Here is a 15,811-nt window from a genome sequence, read left to right as displayed (position 1 = left end):
TGTCACCTCCTCCCCTCGAAAACCAATTGTCCCTCTGGCTTCTGCTGACGTACACTTGTCATGCTCTACTTTGTGAGAGGCTGAGTTTCTGCCTCTCACCTCAGATCTCAAAGCTTGACTTGGTATTGCACCCCTTTCTAGCTCTACCCTTCTTCCCCTCTAAGACTCATGTCTGCCTGCAGGGCCCAGACACAACCAACCCCCAGCAACTGACCTCAGCTTGCCATGATCCTTCTTGTCTTGGCTTCTGGTTGGTAATTATAAATGCGGAATCTGCCTTGGAATATCTCAGATGCATCGCTGCCCTAGTGGAGAGCCCTATTGACCACTTCAGAGGACCTGGAGTCATCCTAGATGCCATCTTGAGAACCCCGCCACCAGCCGCATGGGGACTCCACCCAGCAAGCTCTGCCCAGCGCTCTGCTGCCACGTCCTGCAGGTTGTTGACCCTCTTCTGGCCCTTAGGCCCTTGGGCCTGTTCTTCTTGCTTTAACAAACCTCCGATAACCTCAATACTCTGAGATGCAGTGTAAATGTTAAGAATATTGTTTTAGTACAGTGATGTGGGCCTCACAGATGAGTAATTAAAATAGTGAGACTGATGACCAGAAAATGGAGTAAACGCCCATCCCCTACTGGCATGCAAAGAAATGGGAGCCAGGTGAGTGAAACTAACCCAGGGTCACTGATAAGTGCATTCATTTAGCATATGAAAATCTTCCCAAGGTTGAAATTGGTGCCAACAGGCACAGTGAGTACCTGTAGCCTCCCTTTGACACCCTTTGCTATAAGTCTCTTGGAAAACATACCAAAACATCGTCTCTTTTCTTCTTTATTGTCAGTAGGTAAATGATGACATTTATATCTAAGGAAACTGAAAAAAAAAAATTCAAGGGACAATTTTATTCAGCTTGGCTCTAAAGGTATTTCAGTTTGTAAGTATTAGACATATGGAATAGTTGAGATATAACCACAGATAGTCATAAAATACATTTAAAAAGAGTTCTGATGATTTTCCCATATCTGAATTCTCACAAAAGTCAGAATGGAAACAGTAACAGAAGAAAAGAGAGAATACTCAAGCTGACCTACACCGGTTGAATGGTAGAGACATAAATCGGCACAGTCTTCCCCATAGACAATTTGGCCAGAAAAACTGAGAGCTTTAAACATTTCCAAACTATTAGTGAATCACTGATTTCACTAGAAAGAATCATTCTTGCAAAAAGAACTAGAAAGCCAAAGATTTTTAAAATACAAAAGTTCATTGCTGCTCATACACGATAGTGATCAGCTGAGAACAAGCTAAATGCCCAATAGTAAGCAAGTGGTTACATACATTATGACACACGCGAGAGAATCACAGGCAGTCATTACGTTCCCTAAGTCCGTTTAATGACATGGGAATATACTCATGTTACAATGTTAAATGAAAAAAGAAGACAAAGTTGTGTATGCAGTATGGTCTAAATTATATTATACATAAAATAATAATTTGTATAGAAAAAAACACACAAGATGGAGATAACACCTGTATGACAAACCATTGGCACTGTTCAAAAAGAAGGAAAGAAAAAGAAACATTGGCACTGTTGACCTCTGGGTAATGAGATTGTGGATGAGTTTTGATAGGATGATAGGTGAGGTATCAATTGCTCTTTTACCACAGGCTTTGTTTTTCTAGCATCAGTGAAACAAAACAATACCTCGTGCTTTAGAAATTGTCACCGATGGAAGATCTAAGAACGAAGATGCCAAAAGAAGTGCTCCAAGTGCAAGAAAACATGATCAAAACGAATGATCCAACAGGACTTTTTTCCTACCCACCCCCCTCTCCACCGTGAGGCAGGGATGGCTGCAGAACCACCCCCAGAAGAGTTTGAGAATCCCAAGGCATAGGAAACCCGAACCTCCCTTCAGGCGTGGGGGGCAGGAGGGGGCTCATGGGCAGCATGGGGAGACATCACATCATAGGGAAAAGTCTCCTGCATAGCGGGATGGCACCAGAGCAGTGGCAGAGCCATCACGACTGCAGTGTCTGGGCAGATGGGCTTAGATGCAGCTTCATGAAGCCCCCCATACCCAGGGTGGACAAAATAGCCAAGTTTCCCCAAGCTTAACCAAGAGGGCAGTGCTTAGCTAAGAAAAAGGCCTTTGGTCTAGAAAGGGTCCCAGAGCTGAGACAAAGGGACCCCTGATCAGAGGATGCAGGAGGTATGTCTTGCTATGGACCAAATGGGGGCAGGCAGGATCTTAGCTTGTAGGTGGACATGCAGGTGGGTGCACCTGGGCGCCAGAGGAGATGGGTTACCCGGCAGAAGGGGCCAGTGCACACCCTAGCTGCAAAGGCAGACATCAGTCTCTGCCCTACTATAAAGGAAAGTGGTATTTGCAGAAGTCTTCCCCTCCCCACTCAGGCTTCCTTCTAACCCCAGGGGGGCAGAAGAAGCATAAGGGGCAAACCTAAATGGGACTGGATTGCAACCAAGCACCTGGGAAATCAGGTTACCTATAAGTGACTAGACTAAATTTCACAAAAGAGGGCTCAGACTCATGTGTGTGTGGCCAATAAAGTAGTATTTTGTACACCTGAGCTTATGACATATGAAGTGTGTACTCACTGCACACATTTTCGTGACTTTTCAAATTTTTAGTAATGACCATATTTTATATCTTAAAACATTATTTAAAAGAAAAGCATTGCATCCACACAAAGTTGCATAAGAGGGGTGGGAAGTCACCCTTGGTCCTGAGGATCATATTGCTAGATGACCAGAGCTTGTTGTGGGTCCCTAAGAGCAAGGACTTCACTCTCAGAGAGAACCTGGAGTCCCAACCACAGCTTCTGAGCCTCTGTCATTAAGATTCCATGGGATCAGGGCACCTGGGTGGGTCAGGGGTTGAGCATCTGCCTTTGGTTCAGGTCGTGATCCAGGGGTCCTGGGATGGAGCCCCGCATCAAAATCCTCGTGGGGAGCCTGCATCTCCCTCTGCTATGTCTCTGCCTCTCTCTGTGTCTCTTGTGAATAAATAAAATCTTAAAAATAAAAAAAAAGATTCCATAGGACCATATGAGCACCTGGGAATAACTAGGAAAACACCCTTACATCTATCTTCTTGGCCCTATATCTCACTTCACCCTTGCTTACCTTTCAACTCCCAGCAGATCCATATGATTAAGTTTCCTTGTAGAAAGTGTCTCCTTTTTAAAGATGAAATGTCATTCTCAATATCAGAGAACATAACAGATCCATCCACACACAGTGGTGAACTCTAAATATTTGAAGAACATGTGGGATCTTCATGTTAGGGCTTCTTTGCTCTGAGCTAAACCAAGCCATGTCTTTCTATGATTTTTTCCAAGCCTCTCACTGTCCTGCCCACCCTCCTGTAGGTCACCCCAGGGTTTGTCAAGAGCCACTTACAAGCACTGCCTGGAACCAACACCATGGCCCTGTGCTCTGGTCATCAAGACTCACTCTAATTCTGCTAAGGCTGTGAAGGGCATTATAGAGGCATTTATGTTCTTAGCTGCCCCCAAAGCATCTCAGCCTGCAGTGAAGGACTCAAACCCAGAGCTTTGCCAGAGAAGTGGCTGCTGGACCGGGGCTCCCCTCTGTGGCACTTGTGCACTGGCTGGGGGCCCCAGTTACACCCAGACACCCAGGAGACCCAGGTCAGTGCCCATCTGTGCAAGGCCTTGGCAATGTGGTCTGAGGGGGTAGAGAGCCCCACCCAGCCCTGCCGCAGGAAGCCCCTTCTCTCACCCCTGTTCCACACTGCAGGCAGCAATCTCTCCCTTCCTTCCCTCTTTTCTTCAAGGCTCTTACCCAAGACCTTAGCACCTCCCATAACTCTTCCTGGTCACTCTAGATCATCTCCATCTTTGCTACAGCTCTAAGCCTTGTTTTCCCTCCAGGAGGAGATCATTCTTGCTGACATTAGAGGATTTTATCACATTGCTGCCTATCCCCACTTTCCCCTCACAGCCACCCACCACCCCCACCCTCCCCCCTTCCACATGCTCTGCTCCAGTAGGGGGTGCTCCCTCTGCTGCTGAACTCAGAGCACAATGGGGCTGGTGGTGCCGGCCCCTCCTCGCCATGGTGCAAACCTCATCTCCTCCACGTTCCAAGCCGACTTTGGAGCATCTCCACCCCCTTCCGCCCACCCCCAGCAGCATTGACTTTGGCAGATTTCTTGGGGACCAGTGATGTCCTAACCTGTTTGCTTTTCCAGAGCTGATGTTTGCAGGGGTTTACTTGGAACCAGAACAGAAATCATCCCACGTCCTTATGCAATTCCTCCAGCAGGCTCCGGCAGATAAATAAAGCCCTCGGCCCTCCATCGGCCTACTTTTTGGAGCAAGAGCACCTGGGCTTGTCCTGAAGCTTCCAGCCATCTGCCTACCTGCTAGGGCCTCTCTGGAGCAGCCATGAAGTCCCTCGCCCTGTTCCTTTGCCTTGCTCAGCTCTGGGGCTGCCATTCTGTCCCAGTGGGGCCAGCTCTGGTTTATAGGGAACTGGACTGTGATGACCCAGAAACAGAGCAAGCAGCCCTGGTGGCTGTGGACTACATCAATAACCACGTTCTTCGAGGCTACAAGCACACCTTGAACCAGATTGACAAAGTGAAGGTGTGGCCTCGGGTAAGTGAACCTGCTGGGTATGAGCTGAGAAAACCTGTGTGTGGAGCTCAACTGCATGTCTCAAAGATCACATCTCTGAGCACAATGAAACTGCAGGGGGAGCCAAATTCTCTGGTTTCTTCCCAGGAGTGAGGGAGGGGGCAAGTGGGGAAACAAAGAGGCATTCTGGGCTGTAGTCCTGGGTCTCCAGAGGGTGCTGGATGGGGGCAGGGAGTTGTGTGAGACAAGAAAAGTCTTCAAATGATATTCTGAACATCACAGGGAGAAAGTGGGGTTTGCTAGAAAAACTATATGCACAAAATATAGGATTCTAGTTGACTGGAAATCACTTCTCTCTCTTTGCTTTCTCTGGATGGAGACTGAGAATGAATGAAACTAGCATTTGACAATCATCTACTAGGTGGCCAGGCCCCTCCACATACACCATCTCCTTACCTCTCCTGTCCCCCAATCCCACGGGCTGTGTATGGACCTTGCCTTACATGAGGGGAAACCAAGCCTCTGACATATTAGGACGTTTTGTTGTTGTTCAGGATCATATAATCTGGAAGCATCCAGCTGGGATTTGATTCTAGACCCATGTTCTTTCCTCTACACAAGTTACCTCCCAAAGACAGGTACCCACCTCCCAGAAGGAAATGTCAAACGAATGGGATTTACCTCTTCACCTACTAGACAAGTAACCAGTATAGTCTGAAGCCAGTGATAATAAAGATTAAGCTGGGAAATATGCCTTGGGGTCAGCTGAGAGATTTGGAGCAGTGGGGAAAAGGTGTATGTCCACTGTCTATTTTGAAATTAGATTTTATATCTGAGGAGGGCTAATTCTTTCAGCAAATATTGATTTTAAGCCTTTCATGAGTAAGAACCATGGCAGGTGCCATGAGATATTAAGTTGAACCCTAGAAAATTGCTCTTTTTGTATATTAAAAGCAGTCAAATATTGGCATTTTAATCGTTCAACCTAACACAAAAGTGAGAAAGACACAGTGCCCACAAGAAATTTACAGTCCAGAGGGGAGGATAGGCAGAATGTCTGCCCTAACACCTGATCTCACAATGGGACAAAATATTTGAAATCAGGATGGATTTTAGGATTGCTGCAACCATACTGTAGCACAGTGGGGGTTTGGAGGAAACACCAATGACTTCAGGGGGAAAAACAAACACACGACATGTATATCCGAGGGAAAGTAATGAACAGACATTGCAATTTTCACTAACGGCAGAGCTTGAGAGGGGCTTCGCTAGAGCAACCAGGGAGCACCAGGCTCCTGTTCACTGCAGCCACTGCAGCCCTGCGTGTTGTCAAGGAAGTTCAACTTGGGCATGTCTGCACATCATAAAACACAGCTTCCTCCCGGAGAGGAGGTTTGGATACTAGTGACTCAGCCAGAACCCATGTGAGAGGCAAGCAGAGCTGAACTAAAGTTTTTTAAAAAGCATACTTGTACTTTCTGGATTTTCCAGGGTTTGGAGAAAGGATACAGAAACAGACAAAACGCCAGGAACAGCTACAAGGACTTACCAAGCTGCCCCAGCCCTCTCTGCCTTCCCTGCTACTCCTTCCGAGTGTCCTAGGGGTCAGAGGGCGGCTCGCTGTGCCCCCTCATCCCCAGCAGGGGACAGTAGAGAGCAGCACCTTGGCGTCCAGGCCTCAACAAGCCCCAGAACAAAAAGCCAAGGACAACTTTTCCTTTAGGAAGGAAAGGAAAAATGGGGCAGAGGGGGAAGTTGATGGTGAGAGGGAAGGTAGAAAGAAGTAGAGGGAGGAGAGAGGGATGGAGAAGAGAAAGAGGAGACAGTAAGGTATTAGCCTACGCCACCTTACTTTGCCACTTGATTGAAAAAAAATTCCAAAGCTGATTTTTGCAAAGCACGCTTGAAGGGTGAAATTTTAAAAATTAAATAAGTATCAATGCTCAGTTTTAGCTTCCAAAGAGAGCTCAGAATGTTGACTGTGGTTCCAGCAACCTGCCCAAGCCCATGGTCCCTTCCTCCTTGCAAACACCATCTAGAGCCTGCCCAGCCAACAGGGGAGGACCTGGGAAGCCCTGGCTGTCGTCCTGTCCACAGGCCAGGGCAGCACTGGGTGGAGGTGCCGACTAACAGGAGTGACTTCCCCCCCACCTGTCCCAACAGAGCTGACTTCAAGCCCAATGGGGGCTCGTACTTTGGCTCACTCCATGGGATCAGAGGAATAAGCTGCTCACGGCTTCATTCTGTGTCTCCACAGCGGCCAATGGGAGAGGTGTTTGAGCTCGAAATAGACACCCTGGAAACCACCTGCCATGTACTGGACCCCACGCCTCTGGCCAACTGCACCGTGAGGCCGCAGATGCAGCATGTGAGTGCCCCTCTTCGGGTGACTGTGGATGGTGCCCCAGCCATCCAGGGTCCCCGGTGGTTCTGCAAAGTGCAGACCCGTCTCACCCAGCTTCCCAGTCTGTCTTCATGGCTAGCCAGTGTGAGGCTGCTAGAATTACTGTTCGAGGCTGCCCTCCCTGGGGCTGGTTTTTACAGCAGTTCAACCTTCTTGTTGTGGCCCTTTCTGAAACCAGAGAGCATCATGTTTCAATACCACTCAGTTAAGGTGACTTCATGAGGCTTGTCTTGGACAACCACATCTGAGGAACCCCCCACCCACCACCCCCAGGGCTCCCAGCCAGAAAGGAAAGGCCAGTCCTCCTCCTGAGCCCTCACCGTGGGTTTATTTCTCCAGGCTGTGGAAGGGGACTGTGATTTCCGGCTGCTGAAACAGGATGGCCAGTTTACCGTGTTATTTGCAAAATGCGATTCCAGCCCAGGTAGAGATGATGATGAGTTTTTCTTATTTGTACCTTGCGGAGAGAGTGGGGAAGGGGCCTGAATTGTTTTCAACATAAGCAAGCTTTAGCCACTTTGTTGGTGGGGAAAAGAAGGAGTCCGATTTCCTGGGAGCTGGCATTGTGAACCTGTTCTTTTTAAGGCACGGTTGTCATTGGAGGTGAAAATTGCCCTTGTTGAGAGGGGCTCCTGCACTAAAGTCAGCAGGGCGGGAGCCACCTGAAGATTTAGTGAGCAGCAGAGAAAGCACCTGGAGCCTTTGGAGCCTGTCCCAGGCCTTTCAAAATAAGCAGGGCGTGGGGAGAATGCCCCCAGAGAACAGAAGGACAACCCAGATTCGGTTCTCCTGTGTGCGTAGACTCAGCCGAGGACGTGCGCAAGGTGTGCCCACAGTGTCCCCTGCTGGCGCCGCTGAACGACACCAGGGTGGTGCACGCCGTGGATGCTGCGCTGACCGCCTTCAACGCTCAGAGCAACGGCTCCTATTTTCGGCTTGTGGAAGTCTCCAGGGCTCAACTGACGGTAGGGCTGAGACCTCGGGACAGACCTCTGGGCAGCTTGGTGGCACCTGGGGAATGTGGGCGCTAAAACAGCTGGGAGGGACACAGCAGGTGCAGGGGCAGCGATGGGAAGGCAAGGGGGGTGGTGGGAGACCGGGGAAAAGATAGGATCCGTAGGGGTATGAGGGTGTGAGGACACCGGGGGTCACGAGGGTCCCAGGAACCGTCAACCTGTCACCCGTGCGGAGCCACCCTACAACATTGGGCACCCCCGTGGGGCTGGGTTATGCTGGGCCTTCCTCCGCGGTGTCACCCTAACATGAAACAGCCAGCCTCTGCCTGGCCTGGCTCTCTCAGGCCTAGTTGGCTTGCGGTGCAGTGGGGGACCGTCCCCGCATTATCCAGAAGCACTCGCTATACATCCATGGGGTTCCACGTCCTTACCCCACAGCACTGATGCAGATCCTCAGTAACTGATACTTACAGAGGTGGGAGCCTGCTTACACAGGTGGGCGTGTAGCAGCAAGGTCCTAAAGGGCCTCCTGAGCCGTTGAAAAAAAAAATCTCATTGTACAGTGGATTATTTAGCATATTTGACTGCAACAGAATTCTTTTTTTTTTTAATTTTTTTTATTTATTTATTTTTATTTATGATAGTCACAGACAGAGAGAGAGAGGCAGAGACACAGGCAGAGGGAGAAGCAGGCTCCATGCACCGGGAGCCCGATGTGGGATTCGATCCCGGGTCTCCAGGATCGCGCCCTGGGCCAAAGGCAGGCGCCAAACCGTTGTGCCACCCAGGGATCCCAACAGAATTCTAATATTTAAGAAAATTGGTCTTCTGGATCCCAGGCATGGCATCCTTGGAAATGCATTCTAGGTGTAGGTAGTGATTCTAATTAACCGGAATACATGATTCTCAGAAACCCCCACCCCAGACTATGCCAAATGGCACTGGTTATGTTATTATACCAAATACAACATTTGTAATATGTATTATGCCAAAGGCAACATTACTGTTGTAAGCATCAACATGAATGGTGATTCTAATTAACCAGAATACGTGATTCTCAGAAACCCCTACCCCAGACTATGCCAAATAACATTAGTTATGTTATTATACCAAACACAACATTTGTAATAGGTATTATACCAAACACAACATTATCGTTGTAAGCACCCATATAGATTTTCCATTGGATCATGCTCTACATGATAGGATAGGTGGGAGAGGTGTTCATCTCCACTTTCCCACCCCATCGTGGAGTAACCTGAACTTTAGGACTCCAAGTGCAGCCCCTAGAGGGAAGGCTGTGAATCACTGTATTGTACTAAAACTAATATATTGAACCTGAAATTAATATTAAGGTGGACCCTCTGGGTTTCTGCTTCCTCTCTGAAAGCTCAGCTCTGCCCTGAATGATGGGCAGTGGATACCTGTACCTCCTTCACTCTGTATACAGGGGCTTTGGAACACAGTGCCACAATGACTGACCTGTGGCAGCCACTAGGGCCATGTTTCCTGGCTGCTCAGAGTGGTTCATACGAGTGGCACTCCCTGGAGCGTGCAGCATCGGTGCCCTCTCTGCTGCCTTCCAGCCTTGGCTTCCCCACCTTTTCAAGGTCAAGTCATGTTGCCTCATAAACATTTTCATGTATTCTCCTCAGCCTCTTCCACCTTCCACGTATGTAGAGTTTGCAGTGGCTGCCACAGACTGTGTTGCTGCAGAGGTCACAGATCCAGCCAAGTGCAACCTGCTGGCAGAAAAGGTGAGCAGGCCAAGCCATGATGATGGCAAAACCGGCTGTAGAACAGGGCGTTCTTAGAGCTAGTGTCTTGGGGCCATGGAAGACAGATGACAGTGAAAAGTACTCCCTCCCTGTGAGGCTGGGTTATGCTGGGCCTTCCTTGGTGGTGTCACCTCCTCGCTTAGGAACTATCATCAAGTCATCTCCCCCACTGGGCGTCCTTGGAGTCAGGAGAGAGATAGAGGCTGTTTCCTCACTAGGCCAAGTCATATCCGGCTGCCAGAAGCGTGTTGTAGATTTTCTAGGTACACCTCCAATATGAAATCTTTTAAGTCCCTTGATGCTATAATGTCTACTTCTAGGGATTTAGCCTAAAGAGATCATCAGAGATGTTTGACAGAAATGTATCTAATAAGATGATTTATTATTGATTCAAAATGACCCAAAAGAGACCCGAATGTCCAACAGGAGGGGGTCATTGGATAAAATAGAAAATTATACAGACCCTAAAAATTAAGTTTTGAAAGAAAAATGAATGATATAAGAAAATGTTATATTACAGTGAGTGAAAAACACAGGATACAAAATGGAATAGTCACCATGATCCTGATTTCTAAATGATTTTTAATATATTTTTTAAAAAAAGAATACATGTATGTTAACAGAAGTTCTCCTGGGTCACCACAATTTCTGCGATGATGGGTGATCTCTCTCTCTCTCTCTCTCTCTCTCTTTCTTTGAGAGAGAACACAAGCAGAAAGAGCAGAAGGAGAGGGAGAGAATATGAATCTCAAGCAGACCCCTCACTAGCTTGGAGTCTAATGAGGGGCTCAACCTCATGACCCTGAGATCACAACCTGAGCCAAAACCCAGAGTCTGCCACTTAACCAACTGTGCCACCCAGGCGCCTCTTATGGGTGATCTCTTAGAATCTCAAAGCATATCTGTATTTTTCTACCTTCTATTTAGAATTATATACATTGCATATCTTCTACAAGCAGAAACTAGAAACTTTAGGGGAAAAAATTTAGGGAATTAAGAATTTAAGTTTTTTCCTTTGACTTGGAGTGTCAGTGAAACTGGGGGAGAGAATCCACTTTTGAAACCAGTTCAGATAACTCTTCTCTTTCTGTGGGCAGCAATATGGCTTCTGTAAGGCAACACTCACAGAGAAGGTTGGTGGGGAAGATGTTGCAGTGACCTGCACCGTGTTCCAAACACAGGTAAGGACATCATGGATATACCTGCCCTCATCTTCAGAATACAATGATCCCTTAACATTTATGAAGTGTTAGTAATTATGGGGCATTTGCTGCCCTGTCTTTCTGAGTCCCACAATATAAATTGCCCTGGGTATATGGAGTCATCCACAAATGAAAGGATATTTCAGCCATGCCTTCCCCTGCCACGAGCTAGTGGCTTCAGGACAGAGCCAATACTAGTGTGAGGTTGACAAGTCCATATTTCTATTTGCAGGGGGTTGGGCGTGGTATTCTGAGTTACACAGGTAGCCAGATGCTACTGGTGCCCAACAGCTCCCAGTGCCTGCAGTTGTAGATGACAAGCAGGGTGATGCTGCTGGTCAAAGCTATAAGGCAGGGTGCTCGTCTTGTGGGATATACATGTAAGTCCACTGATACCAAGACAGTTGGTAAGAAAGGGGCTATTATAGGCCAGTTACCTCTCCCTCATGGCTCTGCAGGCAATCCTTTGTACCTTGGTAGTTCTTTTTTGCTAGATTCCTTACAAATAAAAATTATTACTGTGAGAGAATTGGGTAGGGGCCCTCCAGAAGCATGAGTGGCCTTGCTTATGAGGAGAAAGGTAGCTAACCTAGAAATGGTTCTCTCTCCAGCCTTTGATCCCACAGCCCCAACCAGATGGCACCGAAGCAGTGGGCCCTACCGTTGTGGCAGACCCAGGTGTGACTGTGCCTGAAGCTTCACCTGACCTGCCTGCAGCTGCCCTGGTGGTAGGACCCGTGGTGGTAGCAATTCCCGAGGCACCCCTACCAGAGCACCGGGCACACTATGACCTGCGTCATGCCTTCATGGGTGTGGCCTCAGTGGAGTCAGCCTCAGGAGAAGCATTCCACGTGGGGAAAGTACCCAAGGTGGTGCAGCCTGATGTTGCTGTTGCTGCTGGTCCAGTGGTCCATCCTTGCCCAGGGAGAATCAGACATTTCAAGATCTAGATGTAGGTCAGAGATGAGGAGATTTGGCCCAGGAACATAGCCGCCATTTTGTCCATAGTCTGGGTATGGGTGGGGGCCTTGTTTGCTATCGAAGCAGGTGCTATGCAGGTCTAGATTAATATCAAGTCTTCAATCCCAACTTCTCTTCATTCTTCAGAGAATGGAAGCAGAGGGGCAATGTTATGTTTCATGGAAGGTATAAGGCTGGCAACTTGATGGTCATTGTTTTGATGCTAAGCCACCACCATTGTGTTCTCTCCCTTCTTTGACCTCACAAAAACAATTGGAACTGTGACTTTGAGAGGTGCTCTTGCCAACTTCATATTTTCTTGTTAATGAAAGTGACTGAAGACCTTCCTTAATAAAGAAGGTTCTAAGCTGAAATGTGGTCATGATTGTTGCTTCTTCCCTCCAAGCTCACATGTGATCTGTCTTCAAAATAACCATAGCACAGAAGTCCCTAAGCAAAATCTAAGTGAAAACAAAAATAAAATGAAACAAAAATCCACTGTATTACTATACCCAGGAAAAAATTAGACCAAGACCTGCTCACAAGCCATTGGATGTGCCCATTTCCTTATGACAAAATAATCCTTTTCATTTCATGAGGGTCAGAAAATATTGCTAAAGGAGGACACAGTGCCTGAACTTTGTAGAAGCCAACCGTTGGTTTTCCCCAATATCCAGGTAAGGGGAGATTGGTAATTAACACAGAAGCCTCATTTTAATTATATCTCTTCATTATTTATGTTGATTGTACTGTATACACTTCATGTCATGATAGAGGATTGGTCTTTTCAGCCAATCCATTTTAAGACCTCAGGTTAAAGCTCTGGTTTATAGTATGAATAGAGGAGGGATACTTGGGCAGGTAAATCCAGTGGACATTTGTAGGTACTATCCAAGTACTCAGCATAAAGAAATAAACAGTTCCTATTACAGAATGGTGTCTAGACAATTTCACTGTCTACTAGCATTAGGTTATTCTGAGTAACCTTAATGATAAGCCCTTTCATTTTTTAAAATTTTTTTATGATCATCACAGAGAGAGAGACAGAGACAGAGACATAAGCAGGCTCCATGCACCAGGAGCCTGATGTGGGATTTGATCCTGGGTCTCTAGGATTGCGCCCTGGGCCAAAGGCAGGCGCCAAACCGCTGCGCCACCCAGGGATCCCGATAAGCCCTTTCAGATGGAATTTTAAGGAGGTGAGGCCAACAATGACTTGAGTGAGTTCAATTGAATCAAGGAAACCAGATCAAGCCTTGATATCTTATTACTGTTGCTTAGAGGTTTTGCCAATACTCCAGTAACCAGAAGGAATGTCCAGGAAGGTAGGAAAACCACTGGGTATCTCAGAAGCCCAGGGAAGATGAGGAAGGTATGATCAGCTGGACTAAATGCTACAGAAAGAGCAATGAGATTGAGGGCTGAGAAAAATCCACAGGTTAGTTGACTGGAGGTCATAGTGACCACTGGCAGATGCCGTTTCACCAAAAGGATGAGAGTAAAGGCCTACTTGCAGAGGGTTGACTGGTGGTATATGATGAGGAAATGGAGGGAGGGGCTCATGCGTTCTCTTTTAAGCAGTTTGTTGGTTAAGAGTGGGAGAGATAGGATGTAATTCAAAAGGGTAACTAACTAGGTTGAGGGAAGATTTCCTTTTCTGGAAAGAGGATTTTAAAGCATATTTAGGGCAAAAGATGGGAAGAAGAGAAGAATAAGAAGAGAAGAGATGGTGGGGCAGGATGCTGGGAGAGAGAATTTAGAAGAAAGCTGGGAACAGGAGGGTTTGAGCACGTCTGGTCCTTGCTTAAGGGAGCTCGCAAGAGCACCCTGAAAAAGCAACTTGTACCCAGCACTAAAAAAGACTCAGGCGCTTTCCACCATGGCTACACACAGGTGTTGCTGTGAGGGAGCACGTGGAGGGCAGGTGGTAGATACCCAATCCAACAGAAATAAAAGGGAAATGTTACTGCTTTGTGTATTGGCAATTCAAATGGATGAGTCCCACCTAAGACACAGCTGGATCTGGGGGTTCAAAAGATATTGTCTGTTCCCTGCCTCCATCTCTCAGCAAAGCCTCCCTTCAATCTTAGCTAGAATGGTCACTGGCAGCCTCACACCTACAGCAGCACTAATGCCTAAGTCTGAAGAGAGAAGAGCCAATCAAGGAGAGCCCAAGGATGAGCTAGCTATTCCAGGGGACTAGTAGGCGCAAAGGTCTAGAGGCAGGAGATAGGTTGATGTGGCCAAGGATGAGAGAGGCAGCTGGACCATGCAGGTAAGAGGAGGAGATGGACTCTAGGAGATGAGGTTGAAGAAGTAGATGAGGGGCAGGTCATAAACAGCTCTGCTGTCCCCAGAAGGAATTGGGGTGTTAGTCTCAGTGCCATGGGAAACCACAAAAGTTTTTAACCAGGTCAGTGACATAATCTGATTTTTGTTAAAAGATTACCCAGCCACCATGGATCTCAACCTGGGGATGGGTGAGGTGGGGCTGAGCAGTATCACCTTTCCGCCAGAGGGATGTTTGGAAGTCAGTGGAGGCACTTGGGGTGCTACTGGCCAGAGGCCAAGGATACACACTCTGAAATGGACAGGTCAGCCCCAGTAATGAAGCTCCAACAACGAATAATGATTAGCTAATGCCCCAAATATCAATAGCATTCATTTGTTGTTTGCTGTAGGGAAAAGAGGTTGTAGCTGGGTAAAAACAGCCACAGGTTAGAAAGAGACTGGAGCTTTCTAGGGGAGAGATAATGTATAACTTAGGGTAAGGTGGTGGGCAGGAGATGTGGTGAAGCTATGATGTAGTTTTCAGGTAGAAATCCTAGGAGTTCCTGATGAATTTGATGTGGGGGTGAGAAAGAGGGAAGTGAAAGATGACTCCTGGATTTGTAGCTTTGCAAACTGGGTAGATGGTGATGCCATTCACCGAGGCAGAAGACACTGGTTCATTTCACTTGAGTTACCTCAATGCCTCTCCTCTCTGTCTTGAAAATGTGAAGTTGATTTTTCTTTTCTTTTTCATTTTGTTTTTTAAGATTTATTTTTTTTTATTTTAGAGAGACAGAGTGTGTGTGCTCATGAGCAGGGGAGGGGCAGAGGGAGAAGGAGAGAGGGAATCTCTAGCAGACTCCCCACTGAGTTTGGAGCCTGACATGGGGCTCCATCCCACGACTCTGAGATCATGACCTGAGCCGAAATCAAAAGTTGGCCACTTAACTGACTGAGCCACCAGGCGCCACTGCAGTTGATTTTTCAATGTCAGGCTAACCCATGCCTTGATCTCATGCCTCTCAAGAAAGCAGTGAATCTGACAGACCTGAGTGACCTGGGCTAAGCTGCTTCACCTCTCACTTCTCATTGTCCTCATTCTACCAGCAGGTGTACACAGTAGCCTGGCAGGGCAACAGCGAGGATTCAATAAGATGCTAGAAGTATATGCTTGGAAACTTCTTGACACATGCCAGGTTCTTAAGGGTCCTTCCTCCCCTACTTTTCTTCCTGTCCTCTGAACTTCGTGAGTTCAGAAGATTATGTCTTGACCTTCTCTTAAATGTGTACTCTCTCCTTAGCAAGTCTCATGATTTAAACTCTCAGTCTCGCATATAACTTTACAGCTCCAGTTTGGGTCTTATTTTTTAATTCCAGCATTGCATTTCCAAATGTCACCAGGATTTCCTCACTTATATTCACCTAGAACAATTTCCTATGTGATTTATTTTATCTAAGAGATGCATACCTAAAGACTCAGCATTATTCAAAATGTGTGTATTTGAGAAAATTGTCTTCATAGAAATAAACATAAATTAGAGAGGATGAGTTATGGAGCTGTTAAATCTCCTGCACTTACAGCATGTATTTTTGTATGAATACTCTATATTTTC

The 15,811-nt window shown here is 47.1% G+C and overlaps 1 protein-coding gene across 7 annotated transcripts; it reads left to right on the top strand.

The window, feature by feature from the left end:
- Positions 1-18: 18 nt before the first annotated feature.
- On the top strand, positions 19-12,301 carry AHSG (alpha 2-HS glycoprotein). Of its 7 annotated transcripts, none has more exons than XM_072752501.1 (8): positions 19-661; positions 4,311-4,648; positions 6,885-6,995; positions 7,371-7,455; positions 7,833-7,996; positions 9,643-9,744; positions 10,863-10,946; positions 11,579-12,301. In XM_072752501.1, the coding sequence occupies exons 2-8, from the start codon at positions 4,436-4,438 to the stop codon at positions 11,915-11,917; spliced, it is 1,098 nt and encodes a 365-aa protein (XP_072608602.1). In that variant the 5' UTR covers positions 19-661; positions 4,311-4,435; the 3' UTR covers positions 11,918-12,301. The 7 variants fall into 7 exon arrangements, with proteins under 7 accessions (XP_072608602.1, XP_072608605.1, XP_072608604.1 ...); XM_072752504.1 differs by having other exon boundaries at positions 23-439; positions 4,314-4,648; XM_072752503.1 differs by having other exon boundaries at positions 23-439; positions 4,240-4,648.
- Positions 12,302-15,811: the final 3,510 nt, after the last annotated feature.

This window comes from Vulpes vulpes, chromosome 3 (genome assembly GCF_048418805.1).
Source record: "Vulpes vulpes isolate BD-2025 chromosome 3, VulVul3, whole genome shotgun sequence".
Taxonomy (NCBI): Eukaryota; Metazoa; Chordata; class Mammalia; order Carnivora; family Canidae; genus Vulpes; species Vulpes vulpes.
The sequence above is the reverse complement of the archived record's forward strand: the minus strand, read 5'-3'. Positions and strand labels throughout refer to the sequence as shown.

What these genes read in the sequence shown, in the direction of transcription:
- AHSG (XM_072752501.1), top strand. Translation starts at nt 4,436, where the DNA reads ATGAAGTCCCTCGCCCTGTTCCTTTGCCTTGCTCAGCTCTGGGGCTGC. An exon ending in GCAACCTGCTGGCAGAAAAG is followed by an intron (nt 9,745 to 10,862) that starts GTGAGCAGGCCA and finishes TTCTGTGGGCAG; the next exon opens with CAATATGGCTTCTGTAAGGC. An exon ending in GCACCGTGTTCCAAACACAG is followed by an intron (nt 10,947 to 11,578) that starts GTAAGGACATCA and finishes TTCTCTCTCCAG; the next exon opens with CCTTTGATCCCACAGCCCCA.